The sequence below is a fragment of the Etheostoma spectabile genome, chromosome 22 (assembly GCF_008692095.1).
Source record: "Etheostoma spectabile isolate EspeVRDwgs_2016 chromosome 22, UIUC_Espe_1.0, whole genome shotgun sequence".
In the NCBI taxonomy this organism is placed as follows: Eukaryota; Metazoa; Chordata; class Actinopteri; order Perciformes; family Percidae; genus Etheostoma; species Etheostoma spectabile.
In genome coordinates, this window is record NC_045754.1 from 15,991,680 (window position 1) to 16,010,389 (window position 18,710).

Below are 18,710 nucleotides of genomic sequence, written 5' to 3' on the forward strand. Positions count from 1 at the left end.
ACACACACACACACACACACACACACACACACACACGGCCCTATTAGTGATAACTTAAAACATTTAAGATTTGAGGAGACACTTAAGGGAGTTGTTAATATGTGAGCTGACAATTTTTTTAACCTTTCTTTATCCAGGTAACTTGATTGAGAACAATTTCTCATTTGCATTGACGACTTGTCACATTTACACAGTAATACATTCGTACCGGGAAGCTGCCCAGTACAGCCACAGTCTGATCTGCTGGCCACTGAGCAGCTCCACTGGAGCGGTTGGGGCTAAGGGCCATCTGGCCTTGCTCCTCAGTGGTGGCGATGAGGGAGGGACCACTCTCATGTATTTGAAAACCATCTTTGGTAAACCTCAACCAAAAGAAAATAGCAGCAATATACACAACAGGGACAATAACACCACTGTATAAAAACGGTATCACTGTACCATCTCTTGACTAAGATTACTCTTTTGGTTGTATAGGAAAAATGACAACAAAATACAAAGTTATATTTATGTTTTTATATATCTATATATCTCTCTCTCTCTCTCTCTCTCTCTCTCTCTCTCTCTCTCTCTACACATACATATATATACACATACATATATACACACATACATGCATACATACATATATATATACATATACACATACATTTGTACATATATGAGGTATATATATACATACAGTATCTACACATATACTGTATATACACATATATAATACATATATGCACATGTATACATATATGTACATATATACAGTACATAAATGTATATATACATATATTTATATACATATATATGGATTATGTAAATATGTGTATATATATGTATACATGTGTATATATATATATATATATATATGTATACATGTGTATATATATATACATACACACATACTGTATATATACACACATATATACACATATATGTATATATACAGTACATATATACATATATGTATACGTGTATATATATATACTCTGTATGTAAGTATATATAAAATAATAATATGGATAATATATAAATCCATACATACACCAGCTGAAGGAATAGAATCTCAATCACTGCCTTTTAACCATCTAACTAATCAACTAAATCAAGCTTGGCCAATGTAAGCATTTTTTTGTTAAAGAAACTTAATTTCCTGAAAATGACATCCAAAAACTGAACACACTTGCAACTGACCTTTCTAAATCTTTTAATTTCACACCATACTGACGATACAAAAAACATTAATGAGAAGAAATGCTGAAATTGTAAATGCCTTTTAAAAGATAAGTTCCATGAGTTTTGGTTTCTTCAGCGAAGGAAAAACAGGAGCCATAAACTTTAAGCACAAGCATAAAATCCAAAGCGCCACATCTCCACAGATTCTTCACATGATTTAAAGTCTTTTCTAGATGGTAATGTGGTCTTCAGCAGATCATGAAACATCACCGCCGCTGAGACAACAGTGTGAGATTTATGCACCCGATGTGTGAAGAGGCAGTGATGCACTCAGCGCTTGGCGTGACGCCTGTGTAAACATGTGTTCCTGTGTTTACACGCAAACATGGATGTGTGTAATTAGCGGCCTAACCCAATCAGTGTGTGTGTAATTACAGTCATTAGTGTCACAGCCAAGCTGCCATGCTCTCTAAACCGGGCAATAAACTACACAGTCCCTTCATCGGTCCCATCTTTTTTATTTACTGCTTTCATCTCAACATTTTATGCAAAACTTGACAGTCTTCTTCTTCAGTCTTCTTCTTATCTCCTATTTCTGTTCCTGTCACTTTGGTTCTCTGTGTTTGTACAAATCCTCTGCTGTGATCACTGGGTGCTGTTAATTGAGAGCACATTGCTAATGGTGCGACTGATGAAGCCTGATGCTTTATGAGCTCTTCTCCCCAGCTGGGTTGTGTCAGACAGTCACAACAAACAGCATAAATCTCTGCCTCTGCCACAGTGCATTTCAATGTGTACTGGTATTTTAATGTTTTCAGATATTATTTTGGATCATTTGAGGCAAAATGTGAATCAATATAATTAATTGAGTCACTGGAGTGATTATGAATCATATTTCTCCATAGCTGTATATCTGTATCTGTGTTTTTGTGTCCTAGCCGGCAGCGGCAGATGGCTGCACACCAAGAGCCAGCGTCTGTCCGAGGTTCCTGCCTGTTAACAAATGCTTGGTCTTGGGGAGGAAATTGTTGGGTCTTTGTAAATGATGGTGTGGTCTAGACCTTCTCTATCGGCAAAGTGTCCTGAGATAACTCATGTTGTGATTTGACACTATAAATAAAATTGAATTGAAAGATATTTGCATTTTCTCTGCATGCCTTTCAGACTTTACAGCAAAGCTATATTGTTCTAAAGGACAAATATGGAGCCATTTTTGCATTGCAAGAGCTGATTCTTGCTCTTCATATTGAACACTTCTGGAGTGGAATGCAAGGACTCACAGCATGGCAAGGTTTGGAGAACACCCCATGCTACACATAGCACCTTGGAGAAGAGTTTTACAGGCACATTTAAAAATGTGACCCTGATTTGTCTGCTCTTGAGGGGGTACTTCAGACAGTACCTTCATTGTGCAACAGATTGTAGCTATTAAAGCTAGAAGTTTTGTTAAAAACCACGGTCTCTCCTACATTTTCAGAACAGGCGGCATCGCCAACCGGCCATCTATCAAAGCCAAACATTTGCCAGAAGATCAGAACGGTGGCAAACAAACCCCTCAATCCTAGTTTTGACTTGATTTGTATATTTATTTGAAAAAAAAACAAAAAAACATTCAACATATTCTCTCTAACTGAAATATAACAGAGGCCTGTATTTTACCAATCTAAATTTCTATCTGCTCTATTCATCTTTTCCTCACCTCTCTGTGGGCCTTACTGGCACCAACTCCCATCCATAATGTGAAGCCGTGACACTCCTGCTGCTTGGGAACAGTAGGCCATGTAATCATAATACATTTCTTTAATAATGGCATATCTAATGACAAAACCTCCACGCCGTGTTGATTGCTGCCAGTGATAGTGACGGTGGAAAGACACTGAAGATATCCCCTTTGCCATCAGTAAGTAATGAGATTTATACACTGAATGTATATGACTGCCATGCAAGTATCATGACACATCTGTTGCCTTATAAACGTATAATTTTCATACATATGGCATTTCTGGTAGGGTGTGTGTGTGGGGAAGGGGGGGTGTTACAATAATGAAATGAAATAAATTAAGAATCCTCATAATAAAGAAAAGAAAGAGAATGGATGGGAAGACACTATGGAAGAGGCTTTCATTCACTGTTTTTATCTCGTTCCATGTTATTATATTCGCTCAATCAAAACCTCTCTGATGCATGCATCTATATGAACTGCCTCTCTCGCGCTGTCCCTCTCTCTCGCTCATTCGCAATTATGAGGGAAAGACAAAGAAAACCGATTCATCTTTCTGTCGCGGCCCCTTAATGATATCATTAAAATGACTGACAGCTTTGAATAGAAACCTACTCCAGTCAAAACAAATCTGATCCGTTTTGGAAACAGAGCCTGGTGGTTCGTTAAGGGAGGGGTGCAACATGAGCGTATGAAGAGCGGGATGAGGTGGGTGGGGGGTGGGTTGTTAATGAGAGAGACCTTAGGGGGTCACACTGGGGGTATGGGGAGTACTGCTGCAGGCCGGTGCCCACACAAACACCCTCTCCCGCACGCACACACACACACACCCTCCTTCTCTCAACTCCATCCTACACCCAATCCCATCTGTGCCACATTCATTTTAATTACCTTTATGAACATAATAAATATATCTCCTCTCTATTGATGAATGCTATTTGACAGCCATGAGGGTGGCAAGCAGGAGAGGATGGCCCCTTGATTAGAGTGTAATCATTGTTAAAGGCCCAGCGTGAATAGCATATTCAGAATGAAGAAGAGACACATAAACAAACATACATGCACACACAGGGTAAAACACAGGTGGCTAGGCTCACGGGGTGTTTCATTCACAACTTGGCACTCCTGCTGTTATCATCATCTGCTTTGTTCGGGCTAGATTGTGTGTTGAAGAGTGAAACATGGTGGGCAACTCTTTTGTTGGATGTGAATGCTAAACTCTCATCAGCTGGTGGATGGACAAAAATGCATGCACACACAGATGACTCACGCTCTCTCGTCTTGCCGGATGCCCTGGTCTCGGATCTGGGCCTGCGAACAATTATAAAGCGAAAAACAAAAAACAAACCTGTTTGTGATCAACTCTGATTTGTCTCTTCCTACTTGTAGTTCATTGCTTTTCCACTTTGAACTTGTTCACCTTAAAGTGTTCCATGTCTCTCTCCTTCTTATCCGCCACTTCTTTAAGACTCTTTATCTCTTCCTTCAATGTGTCACAACAGTCCTGAAGATGTCTGACGAAGCCAGGGAGATGCAGAGACAAAGTTGAATAGAGAATAATATATAAGCAGAGAGAGAGAGAGAGAGAGAGAGAGAGAGAGAGAGAGAGAGGGAGGGAGAGGGAGAAAGAGACAGACACACAGACCTATTATCATCAAGGGCCGCTTATTAACATGGCAGACAAAATATTCTGCCACACAACAGCAACAGAGTCTGTGTTTCTCTGCTTCCTGAACAGCCTTTAACTAGCAGTTCACACATTAGCTCTGAATACAAATACACACACATATGATCTATTATAATGAAATGGTAGATTTGTGCAGCCATTTATTATTTATTACTTACCCTTGTGGCTATTTATGTCAACGTTTTGTTATGCCACCAATTCTCAGTATCCAGAGCTATTAAAACAAGTTGTTATTCAGCTGTTTATTGTAATATTGTACTACAGAAGCACGTCAACATTTTATTTAATGGGATGGGAAGTAGAAACATCACATTTCTGTATATACCAGGAAGGGTGCTGCTGAGTATACAGAGCAAATATTCTATTGTTCTAATTTTGCGTAGCCCGGGTTTTCCACGTGTATAAAGACTTTTACCATTGCTACAGGTTACAATTCCAAAAAGGTAAGAACAAAACACTCAAACACAGAAAGAGAGAGAGGAAGGAAAAAGCAGACTGCTGGGCGGGGCTGGGGGAGGTAAAGCACCGCAGAGGGTTGGGATGACAGAAGACAGCTAGCCCGCTTTGATCTCTGGAAAGAGGAATATGCCACGCCCATGTCTGTGTGTGCATGTGTGCGTGTGTGTGAGTCATGATAACGCAGATATGCAGAATGATTGTCAGGTGCGAGCATGACACAGTCCACCTGAATTACACATACGCAGTATTCCCCCCCCCTTTAGTAAATGAACATGCTGAAACAGGATTAAGCACACAGACATACATTCACCCATTGATAAAGTAAGGTACCTAAAAATCTTCCTCTGAATGAATACTCACTTTTTTTCTTCAGTGACAATGAGCAGCACCTTGTTTTGGGCCTTGATCTGGGCAGTGAGGCTCTCGTTGGAAGCCCTGAGGGGGGAGAACACATTCTGAAATCTAACGATGAACTTTAAAAATACGCTAGGCAAGAATTTTATAAGGAAATAAATACGCACCAGTTACTATATTTTGCTTTAGAGGACACCAAATTCAAAACACAAAAGTAAAAAATAAACATAAAGATTTTACATTTATAAAAAATACACTGCACACACACCATCGGAAAAACACTACATTTTTCATATACAAATTTAATGAATATTACTAATAAGAGTGTGGTCCTACTTTTGTTCAGTAATCCAATGGCTGACATTAGTCATGACCAGCTGACTCTCATGGCGAAGGTTTGCATTGTCAGACCGTGTCCCCTCCAGCTCCGACCGGAGTGTGTCCACCTACGAGACAGTCACATATTATCCATGGTCATACATAACAATTCATATAGCAACACTGTAAAATGCTGTGCAAATGCTGTGCATATTATAATTTCCCCACTAATTTGTTATTTTCCCAACTTAAAAAAAACATATCTATTCTCTCACTGGATTCGTGATGAACAGAAAAAAGACTAACATTCACTCCATCGCTGTTTTGATGTACTTTAAACCTTAAAGAGTCTTACTTATTTTCAAGGAAAGTATTAACGTTGTACACTGGCTTTCCACATCTCTGGCTCTGTTCAGACCTGACATTATCATGTATCTTGGGGGATCCAATCACATATGGAAAGCTCTACAGGCCCTGACACACCCAGCTGACGGCTGGGGACTAGCGGCCACAAAGGCCGACTGTGACGTCGCCTCGCCACAGCCGTTGTCGCCTTTGTCTTGGTCAAAAATTAACACTGTGCATTTCCTTCTTTAGATTATTTTTTGGGCTTTTCCGCCTTTAAGTTTTGACAAGACAGCTGTGAGAAAGGGGAGAAAGACATGCAGAAAATTGTCACAGTTCGGATTTGAACTATAGACTTCTGCATAAACCTCTCTGTAAACGTGCGCCTGTTCTACCACTAAACCAACCCGGCCACAGACTGTACATTCTCAACTCTGCAGAGACTACAGCCGACAGCCAAGTACCACGTATGTTCATACTAGTGCTGTCCGTTAAACTCATTAACAGCGTTAACGTAAATCCATTTTAATGGTGTACATTTTTTTATCGCAACGTTCTCTTTGGTCTAGCAAACTTTGCAGTTTTTTCACATGCTGTTGCAACAACTAGTAACGTTAGAAAAACTAAAACACCACACCGGCTCTAGCTAGACCGGAAACAAAACAACAGGCACGCCGCACACACTTGTTCGGGCTTGCGAGCCGACCAAAGAGTAGTAACGCTACGTTTTGAGTGGATGGCGAGTGTAAGACGGCAAAATTGATGCCAATAAGATTCTGAATGGTAAGTTTACTTTTTTTAAAGTTGCCAAATGGTTCCATTGACGAGACTAAAGTGATCTGTGTGTTTTGTCGTTGTGAACTGAGCTATTATCGCAGCATGTCCAGTCTGAAATACCACTTGATGGCCAAGCACACAGCTGATGCTCCCCCATATCAAAGTATTTTTTTCACATGAAAAATTAGTTATATTGTGTGAGAGATTATTTGCTCCAAGTGAGAATGCTGGTGTGAAATTGAGCACTACAGTAGGCTATATGCCAATGATGTTTTCAATAAAAACACATTTGCATAAAGAAAGCCGATCCACTTTTCCATGTTGATAAGAGCATTAAAATGACAAAATATAATGGGACAAAAATAAAATAAAGGGACATTTAGAATAAATAAAAATGTGTGATTAATTGAGACCAATTGCGAGTTAACTTTGACATTAATGCGATTAATCGCAATTAAATATTTTAATCATTTGACAGCACAGATCATCCATGTAATCTATTCATCATTCAACAAGGGAAACCGGATAACGTTGCTATGATACGCACAACAAACAGCGTTTGCTCAATCAGTGGGAGAAAGTGTGGAGAGACCGAACGGCCGGCTGTTGGCTTGTTTGCTAACGTTAGTTTGCTAATTTCACCCACCCCACATGCCTTCATCATACACTGGTTACAAAAAAAATCTGGTCATTTGGTGAAAACAATGTGCTTTCCTTTGATTTGACAAGAGCGTGCTAATTAAACATTAACTTCTTACATTTTACTAATTAAGAGGCTGGCTGGTAAGCTAGCTTGCGTGCTAGGGGTCTACTTGTTTAGCGGTGCAGAGGGTGCAGAGAGATTAAAGTCTATTACTAGTTATATTAAATACCTCAGTGTAGGAGATTAATTTTTAATGTTAAATAATTTTTTTGTGTAAGTATGTAATGATCTTTTAAATATATCTACACAAGTAGTTATGTACAGTATATATTGTTGTACGTTTGCCATCTTATGGAGATAATATTATGGACAAAAATTGTTATTCGCATTACATCGCAAAAAAACATTCAAACGTCATTTTTGACCAGTTTTGACAGCTGTTATGTGTATTGGACTGATCGGATGAGAGGAAAAAGGAGAGAAGCCTTCTGTGTGCCAAACCTTGCTGTTTGGCCGATGGCTGACGACCGGCGACGGTGATTCGACATGTTGAAAAAGGCAGACGATGGGCGGCGCTTGGTGACGGTGCGGGACACACCGCACACCGTTGGTCCAACTACTGTAGGACTGATGCTCGACTTGGTGTGTCAGGGCCCAAGGTGCACAAGTTCACACCTGGCATTAAAATGCGTTACCTACTGTTTCTTGAGTGACCACTTTGATCGGATCTCACTTCCCCACTCTATTTGCAAATAAACATGCAGCCTACTGTGCATCATTTCTGTTTGCAAAGACCAAATGCATTGTTGATTTTAACCGATGGGAGGCGGTAGTTGTAATATCCGACATACTTGTGAATTTAAGTACATTTTACGGGCCTAAAAATAACGGGTTATTGTCTACCGGTGGTCCCTGGGGACCTCATTGCCGGGACACCGCTGTCTTTTTCAGCCTCTGCTTCTGCCTTTCTCACTCTACAAAGTGTAAAAAAAAGGAAGGTAAAAAAAGGCTTAAGTGAGGCGGTAATAGATGGGAAGCAAGGACATGGTGAAAATAAATGTCAATAATAGAGCCTAATAGCAACACAAGAGAAACATTAGATAAAAGTAGAATAATGGATGATGAAAGAGATGGCATTTGCAGTCACAGGTATGCAGGGTGAGGTATTAAGCAGGTGCAAAGGAGGACAGATGGTAGATGGGGGGGAGAGCAGAAGACGACTGAAGACGAAATTTTAGAGAGAAAACAGAGGGGTGCAAACAGGGATGGGACGGCACTGGCCAAACTGCTGACTTTTCCATTCTGCTTATCAGTCAGGACCTTTCCAGGCCTAAACTCTGTGGACCCTGACACATTACCCTTATCGCCATGGAAACACCTTGATATACCATACCATCTTCCCACAAAGACTTGGGCAAACATGAAAAAAGTTCCCAATATGTGGGCCATGATTTAAGTATCCAAAAAAGTCATATGATTAACCCAAAATGTCAAAATAATCAAAAAAGCAAAAATCAAACTGCTGTGTGATTTGAATCCCATAACATATTTTCCTGTTAATGTTTATCTGGAAAACACTACCAAGTTAAAAGTAATACAGAAATTAATAGGACACCTGATCCTGCTGATGCAGAGCAAAAATCTCTGGAAAAAAAGTGATTATGACAATTATCCTTAATTTCATCATCCAATGTGTACAGTGGAACAGGAGAATACAGAGGATAAGCCAATAAGAAATAAAACATTCCTTCCACAGGCAATGCCACTTTTAACACTTCATCATTGGGTGTTAGATAAGACTCATACACACGTGCAAGTTGCACAAACATGGGTTATAGTTACATCTTTATAAATACTATTTAAGTAGGTTGAACATTTTTATTCGTCACTTATATATCAATATACTTATATGTATATACAGTTGTACATTATTTCCCTTGTATTTTTTTATCTTTATTTTTGAATAGTTGTTTTTGTATTATATCCTGTTTGTTAATTCAAGTATATTCAGTATGTGTGCTGTGTGTCTTATATTTTGCTGCTGTAGCATTGATATTTACCAATTTGGAATCAATAAAGTCAGTCTAATCTAATAAGAATGAAGAGTCGAGAATAATCAAGATAATTAATAAAATAAATTACATATAGCAAAACTCACTGGCACTCTCACTGGAATGTTCCAAAAAGCTAGAAAGTCTTTTCCTGTTTGAAAACTGTTGACTCTCTGACGAAGGCTTGTGTGCCAAAACGCGTCAGAGTTGTTTTCAAAGGTTTAAGATGACTAAGCCATAACAATAAAGGCTTTTTTATTGATTTTTCCAGTGAGAGTGCCTTGGATTTTTGGAGTTTTGCTATATATGATTGTCCCATCCGAAGAGCACCTCAAACAAACAATTTGAGTACTGGAAGCACTCCTCTAAAGATTTTTTTTTAAATAAAATAAATTGTCAATAAATTGTCTGTAGTGTTCACAAGTCTGCTAAAGGAGTGCATGTTTGTTTATCTCGTCTTTGTCTGGGATTTAACAGTGTGTCAATATAAAAGTCAAACTCTTGTCTAGGCCACACCTACTTTTACAGTTACAGGACTATTGCTTGTGCACCCCAAGGTTAAAGTGAAAATAACAGACTTTTAGTTGCCCAGGGTCAACATATTGTAAGTTATTTACAACGTTATCTAAGAGAAGCCAGTCTTTCATGTGTGCACCACATTAACCCTGGGCTACAGAGTGAGCAAAGTTGAGCAGTCAATTTTGTTAAATATTTTATGGGAATAAGATTCGTGCAACTCACAGGACAACATGACGCATTTTGTGCAAAATGTGCAATGTAATATTAAAATCAGCTGCGATGTCAATTGTTTGAGGAATGGACAAGGAATGAAATAAACTGCTAAATGAGCCAATGCAAAAAAAGAGGTCAAAAGGAAAACAGGAAGGTTTGACTTGGTCTAATATTTCAACATGAGACAATGTTCATGTACAAGAGAATGACCCCTCAGTAACACAAATAGTCTCTCTTAGATGTGAAAGGAAGTTGTGAAGATGACAGTGACACATATTCAGTGATTTGATGATTCAAATTTCCTAACATGATGAAGCATTACACTCCAATTACACTCAAATTAAGGCAGTGCTGCATTTCCACAAAGAAAGCAATGCATTAAAACATGGAGAACAAGGAAATCACATCAAGCAAATCAAAAGCGAGTCAGGGCATCAATTGTAATTACATTATCAAAAATGTTTGTCTCATGCATAGACACGTCTGAATGTAAAGGAAGTTGTTGACAAAAACCACACGTTATTACTGCAAAATAATGGTATACACAAAAATATCAAAACGTGCCATTCAAAAGCTCAAAACACACACACAATGCACCTCTACATGCACAAGCACACACACACTGGCGGGATCTGTGTTGTACTGTAATGACAGTAATTACCTGTGGTCGCACATTAACATCTCCCTCCTGACTGTCTGACTGGCTCGGCTGGCGGAGGGATGTAAATCGCAGCAAGTCTAATGTTGTGATTAGGACTAAATTACGCACCATCACTCTGTTTCCACCAGTGTCAAGGGAGGGAGTGACAGAGTGTGTGAGAAAGAGGGGGAGAGTGAGAAAGGGACATTTTTTTAGAGAAAAAGGGACAAAGGAGGTGCAATTGCAAGCGGGGGAAGGAGTAAAGTAGCATAGCTGCTTAACATTTAGATTGGTTTTGTTGCACAAATATTTTAGCAGATGATGGGGGCTAAAAGGGGCAACAAAACGCATTTGGGACACACTTATAACCCAGTTGGGCGATACCACTGGTCCTTTCAGGCCTATGCTAGAGAATATAAGTTGACTACTGCAGTGCTGGTGGATGATTTGGGATCTTTAATGCAATGGTACTTTTTTTGGTACATTATGATGGTTTATTCTATCAAAAAAAGGCATATTGTCCAGTTCACAGCCCACACTTTACAGTGACAACAGATACAAAATGAACTTTAGGCAATCTTTTTTCTAAACTTCTAAATGAACTTTCATGACAACCCACAAAGCGTACCTGCAGAAAGAAAAAGAGAAAAAAAAGATTGTGAAGACTTAATGGGTTTTCCATCTCTTCTATTCTCAATGGAGCTGTGGACTAGTATCACATTGCACATTAGCTGTCTTGGACAAAAGTGCATTTTCACTAAAAACAGACCAAGCTGTCTGAGGTTGTGGGATAAATAGGATTCAAAGTTAACTTTTCTAGCTAAAGAGAGGAATATAAAGAGGAGGGAAAAAATCCAGAACAGACAGCCTGGTCGTTGCTACCGTCACCATCAAACCGCAAGAGCTGAATACGAGCCATTACTCTGTTCCACTCAGCTCATCAGAGCACATCCTCTCATCAAATTAATGAACACATTTATTGTTAAACACGTTTTTATAAAACATTCATTCATTCTGTCTAATTAAAAGACCCAACAGGCCTGACATCACTTAAATATGCATACTTATCACTCACAGGGTCTGAATTAAAGATCTACAGGCGTGTGTGTGTGTGTGTGTGTGTGTGTGTGTGTACACGATGTGTAAATGTGCGTGTGCGATGTCAGCACAGAATGAGGTTTCCTAAGCAGGTCTTCTCACTCCATGCTTAATGGTGATAATCATGGCATGACCCAACATTAAGACCATGTGTGCGTGTGTTTATGTGTGTCCCACTCTCCCTAATGGTGACGATGATGACATGTTCTCCATTAGACTAGTCAGTGGGCCACAGCAGATCTAGCATATTAATGATGCTGATGATGGCTTCTTTAATTACCTTCGTCTGCTGCAGCATGGCCTAACTTCTTTCCCCGAGTCCTTTCATCACACACTCTCCTATGCATGCTGCTGGGTTGTTTATCAGTGGCTGCCATTACTGAAGTCCCATCTCTTGCATCTAGTCTGCATGAGCTACCCTACCAGCCTTGGTAGAAGTTTCTCACCCACTTCCCAGCTAGATGTAGTTCCCCCCTCTACTGTAGGAGGTATATTTTGAATATGTAGAGGAAACTCAGGCTTGGTGTCAATTTAACTGAATGTCAGCTACTAAACATAGAAAACTTAAATATTTATAACACATATACATATTTCTAATCTTCTTTACTTTGCCTTTGATTAGTTCTAGTATGTGAATAAGCATGTTTGGTAGAAAAAAAAAGTAACATTTTTTAAAGTAAGGTATACAAAGAAGGTATTTGTTGGTTTTGTACTAAATTCAGTTATCATGTCAGCACACGTCATCATTATAAACAATACCAAATCTAGTAACTTTATTTCACAGCGTTCATTTTCAGTTTAGTTAGAATTAGTTTGCTCTTGAGGTTGCAGCAGGATTTCTAAAGGAAAGATGCAAACTGTGTCATGCAGCTTCTAAGACTGCTATATTTGTTGGTATCCTCCAACAATAGAAAGCTATAAATGGGTCCTGGATGTGTAGGATTCCCATTTGGCAAACCTAGCGATGTTGTCCAGGTGACCAGCCTGCGACAGTGCTTAGCTGACAGCAGCAGTACAAAAGAACAATTTTAGGTTTTGAGTGTTGCTGTATTGTTTAGTGATGAGCTGATGCAGCACTAGTTTGGAAAAACATTGCCAGCACTGTTGTTATTTTTTCAGCACCTTAATAAAATGTTAGAAAAATAAAATAATGTATAGCGGTGAAAACCATTCATTCATAACTACTTATTTTCTCCTATATGATTGACTTGTAGGAAACACATTTCTGCAAAATAAAAATGTGTCTAGGCCAAACTCTAGAGACCCACAGTTCACTTGACAGTACAGTGAAGCAGCTCAAAACTCAGCCCAAAAAGGCTGGGTTATCAAACTATTCTATAATTGTATAATGTTACATGTTTACATGAATAGAAGCATTTTTATGAGATGTGGCACTGTATTTACTAAAAGATATATCTCACAAATAAGGAACAAAATAAAAAAGTATGCTGCTGTTGCAAAATGTTAAATTGAAAAAGAAGCAAACTCTTAGCGTCGAAAGGAGCGAGGTTGAGGTGGTTTGAGCATCTGCTAAGGATGTCTCTTGGGCGCCTCCCTAGGGAGGTGTTCCAGGCACGACCAGCTTGGAGGAGGCCTCGGGGAAGACCCAGGACTAGGTGGAGGGATTATATCTCCTACCTGGCCTGGGAAGGCCTCGGGATCCCCCAGTTACAGCTGGTTACTGTGGCTCGGGAAAGGGAAGTTTGGGGTCCCCTGCTGAAGCTGCTGCCCCCGCAACCCCGATACCGGATAAGCTTACGAAGATGGATGGATGGATGGATGGATGGATGGATGGATGGATGAATGGCACACTCTTTTAGGTTCTCCATTCAATTAAAGCTAGTCCTTAAAGCGTAACTTTCTTTTTGTGAATGTACCTGACTCAAACTTTTGTTTAAAAACATAATTAGGACAAAGCGTCACTTTTAAGATTTACTACATTATCATTTTCGGTCAAATTGCCTTTTGAATGGGAGAGCTAGGGGCACTACTATAATAGCATCAAAATCACTATTTTAAAAAAAACACTAAGAAGGCTCGACACATGAGACTTTGCTCAAAGTATCACCAGGGGCTCTACATATGAACTCGAGCACTGAGAACATTTTTTTTTGTGTACACAGAGTTACTTGCAGCTAAGGAAAGATAATTAAAGATTTTCCTTGAGTAATTACAAGAATAGCATTCTTAATTACTTTTATAAATTAGAAGCTGTTAGATGAGTGGCATGCGGGATTTGTAAAGACTCATTTCCACTTGTTTCCTTGAACCACGGTCACAAACGTAAATAGAATATATAAATGTTTAAGTGTCCCCACTGTACTAACTTATATGAACTTGCCTTGGTTTTTTGCCACACCAAAAATATAAATACACATTTTCAGAACTTTTAAGTTTTAGTAATCCAACTTTTATATTTATAAAATCAAAGAAAACATGACGTATGGGTAAAAGAACAACAATGTTTATGTATAACACATATTTCCAATTTTCTTTCTTCATCTTCTTTCTTTTGCTAAATTAATATCTACATCATACATTATATGCCCCTCCCATGAACCTTTCCATAGAGCAATGTTTCATGGTTCATCCCCATCCATGCACAGAAATGCAGACACTATGGCAGTATGACAGTTAAGAGGGACATAGAAAGATATAGAGATAATATGAGAAATATGTCTGCTTGACTGTCCGTCCGATGGATTACAGGACTGTGGCTTAATGAGCTGTGTTTGAGCATGATGGGACACAAGGACATGCATGCACACACATATTGAACAAATACGAAGGCCATTCCATGGTTAAACAGGCAGACAATTGGACCACTTCTCTTTGTTCATCAACTAAACAAATGAGCTTCATTTGTCCATCCTCACTTCTCCATCATCAAACCTGTGATTGGTGCGTGTCATGCTAAGCTAATTAGGCTAGGCTTGGGGCTTCTAACTAGGTATAATGTGTAAGATCAATGAGCAGATAAGACCATTCCAGAGAGCAACTCTCTGGAGCATCACCAAAATGAAAATACTACACACTCATGTTCGTAAAAGCCACACAGCCACACTTCAAACAAAAACACACACACACACACACACACACACACACACACACAGGTGTCAGCAATGTAAGAAAGAAGCTAAATCACTGCTGCAGTGGTGAAGAAAATGGAGGAAACTGGAGAAAATTACATTTCTCTTTGCTCGCCTTCATGTTCAATTACTGTGCAAAATAAAACAGCGCCCCTTTCCCACTGCATGTTCAAGGCACGAACCGTTATTCCACCTTGCCGTTCTCTATAAAAAGCATGAACACTGGTTATTCGCATGCACACACGCACGGGATATGTAAGCAGCGACCAGGCCGGTCTCTCTGATCACTAGGCAGGCACCCCACTGAGTCAGATTGATTAAAAGTTACTGTGTAATTGTATTTCTATAGGATGACAATAATAGCTGTGAAAAAAGTTGAAATGAAAAGATACTCATAAATGTTTGCTATCTGAAAACCTTCTCATTAAAGATGTTTGAAATCTTTTCACTCCATGCTAAAAGAAGTTGAGGTAAACACACTAATGACTGGGACATGCTGTGTATGGAAGCACAAAACTTACTGGTAGATAACATGCAAATCCCTTTAATATAAGAAAAGAAACAATTAACAGACCTGGAAAACGCGAACAAGACTTTGCATTTAAAACACATTCCAAACACAAACATCAACTCACTGGCCATATGTACACCTGTTCAACTGCTCATTAACGCAAATATCTAATCAGCCAATCATGTGGCATCAACTCAATGCATTTAGGCATGTAGACATTGTATGTCTTTGGAAATCGCATTCTAATGTACTGCATACTACACACTCAATGTACATTTATGGCATACTTTCTACTACAATAACTATTAAGCATGCCATCACCAGCAGACTGTTTACACTGGTGTTTGCGTACACAAAATCCAGATACTATGACATATTAACAGCTTTTAGCCTGGCCCAAATTCTGTCTGAAAAGATGCAATGCATTATGGTGAGTTGAGTATGTCCATTAATCTTATCTCATGCTCACAAAATCTTGCTAAACATATGGGCATTTCTTGCGTACACAAAATCCCAAAACTATGCAGTTGGAAGGCACTACATTTTTGCTTTGACAGCATACTTTGTATCAATAGTAGGATGGTATTCTGTTTCTAAAAGAATCATGGAAACAAATGATCTTCTGAAGTTCAAAGCAATCATTACAATAGTGAATAAAGGTGATTTAAGTGACTTTGATGGTGGCACGGTTTTTGGTGCCAGACAGGCTGGTTTGAGTATTTTCATAAACTGCTGATCTACTTGGATTTTCACGCACAACCATCAGCAGGGTTTACAGAGAATGGTCCAAAAAAAGAGAAAAAAATCCAGTGAGCCGCACCACAGTTCTCTGGGTGAAAATGCTTTGTTGAGGGTAGAGGTCAGAAGAAAATGGCCAGACTGGTTTGTGCTGATTGAAAGGCAGCTACAGTATCTCAAGTAACCACTCATTACAACCGAGATATGCAGAAGAGCATCTCTGAGCGCACAACACGTCAAACCTTGAAGCAGATGGGCTACAGAGGCAGAAGACCACACTGGGTGCCAATACTGTCATACTGAACAGGAAACTGAGAATACAATTGGTATGGCCTCTCTAAAATTGGAAAATGGAAGATTGGAAAAAAATGTTGCCTGGTCTGATGAGTCTCAATTGCTGCTACAACATTTAGATGGTAAGGTCAGAATTTGGTGTAAACAACATGAAAGCATGGATCCATCCTGCCGGTTCAGGATGGCTGTGGTGTTGCTGATCATGCCCATCCCTTTATAACCACAGTGTACACATCTTCTAATGACTACTTCCAGCAGTTTATCTTAACATGAGAATGACATCACTGTACTCAAATGGCCTCCTCCGTCACCAGATCTCAGAATAACATAGCATCTTTGGAATAAGATGGAACGGAAGATTCTTATGCGCAGCCGACAAATCTGCAGCATGTTTCCAACATCTTCATCAGCAAGGTGTACCTAACAAAGTGGCCGGTAAGTGTGTACACACTGTGCATACAAAGACTTACACAGCGAGAAAGACAGAGCTATCTGAGGTTCAGCTACTGTGCACCAAGGCAATTTGTAATATAGATTTCCTCTATAGGCCACTGTTGTGTACCATTTACCATTTCAAACACTTTGATTTTTTTCACCAGCGGATAATTCATCTTCTGCTGGTCAATAACAGAGATTGGGACCTAATGAAGGAGTCATAGTCAGAACGACCATCACACTGGTGTTTAAACACTGTTTGGAGACAAATTCATTGAAAAGCTCATCTGTTGTTGAAATGATGGAAGACAGCAAGAATGCAAAAAGGAAATGTAAGGGGTTGTGTGTGAGTGCAGGAGACAGCCAGATAATACACAAATACAAAGACCTTCAGATACATGCCTACTGTACACACACTCCCAAAAAGTTCACTACAAATGCAACAAAAAAAAAACCTAGGGCTGTCAGTTAAACGCATTATTAACGGTGTAAATAACGCACATTCATTTTTTTATCGCAAGATTAACGTTCTTTTTTGGTCTAGCAAACTTTGCAGTTTTTTCACATGATGTTGCAACAACTAGTAACATTATAAAAACTACAACACCACACAGGCTCTAGCAAGACCGGAAACAAAACGTCAGGCACGCCACACACACCTGTTTGGGCTTGCGAGCCACCCAAGGAGTAGTAACGCTACGTTTTGAGTGGATGGCGAGTGCTAGACGGCAAAATGGATGCCAACAAGATTCTGAATGGAAAGTTCACTTTTTAAAAAGTTGTCAAATGGTTCCACTGACGAGACTAAAGTGATCTGTGTGTTTTGTCGTTGTGAACTGCGCTATCATCGCAGCATGTCCAGTCTGAAAAAACACTTGATGGCCAAGCACACAGCTGATGCCAATTCCCCCCCGTAACACTGTCTAACAATTTTCTCAAAGTGAGAATGTTACGTGTGAAATTGAACACTAGAGTAGGCTATATGCCAATGTGGTTTTCAATTAAAAAAAAACATTTGCACAAAGCAAGCTTTTCCATGTTGATAAGAGCATTAAAGTGAGAAAAATAATGGGACAAAAAAGAATCAAGGGAAATTTAGAATAGATAAAAATGTGTGATTAATTGTGATTATTTGCAAGTTAACTATGACATTAATGCGATTAATCACAATTAGATATTTTAATCGTTTGACAGCACTAAAAAAAATTAAACTTTGTGATTGGTTGAATCATTTAAAAAAAGTGATTTTAATAGATTTCAAATTTTAATAGATGTAGTATCAAATGACCTTTGCTGTACTTTCAACACTCTGTCTATATTGCATACTGAGTGTTCACATTGAAAATCTACACCTGGCAGGGGGTTTGCACTGTCTGCTTCACTATCATAGTGACTAGATGCTGCTGGCTGTTGTTACAGGCACAGCATCTATGTGCGGAAATATACTTAGAAACCCTAGGAAGTCACTGTGCCCAGCCAATAAATAATCTCCCATAACCTGTGGAAAACTTGGACAGAGCCAGGCTATCAGTTTTCCCGTTTCCTGTCTTTATGCTAAGATAATCTGCTACCGAACAGATATGAGAGTGGTATCCATCTTCTCACTTAACTTTTGGCAAGGAATAGAATAAGCGTATTTCCCAAAATATTAAAAA

General features: G+C 39.2%; 1 protein-coding gene across 1 annotated transcript in view; it reads right to left on the reverse strand.

Moving 5' to 3' along the window:
* The window catches only part of LOC116672368 (trichohyalin), a 104,091-nt gene that overhangs the window by 5,578 nt on the left and 79,803 nt on the right, over positions 1–18,710 (reverse strand). Inside the window, exons 22-25 of the mRNA XM_032504179.1 lie at positions 5,721–5,830; positions 5,391–5,465; positions 4,305–4,398; positions 4,155–4,195 (exon numbers count right to left, since the gene is read on the reverse strand). Coding sequence (XP_032360070.1) covers positions 4,155–4,195; positions 4,305–4,398; positions 5,391–5,465; positions 5,721–5,830 — 320 coding nt within the window. The remainder of the gene's footprint in view (positions 1–4,154; positions 4,196–4,304; positions 4,399–5,390; positions 5,466–5,720; positions 5,831–18,710) is intronic.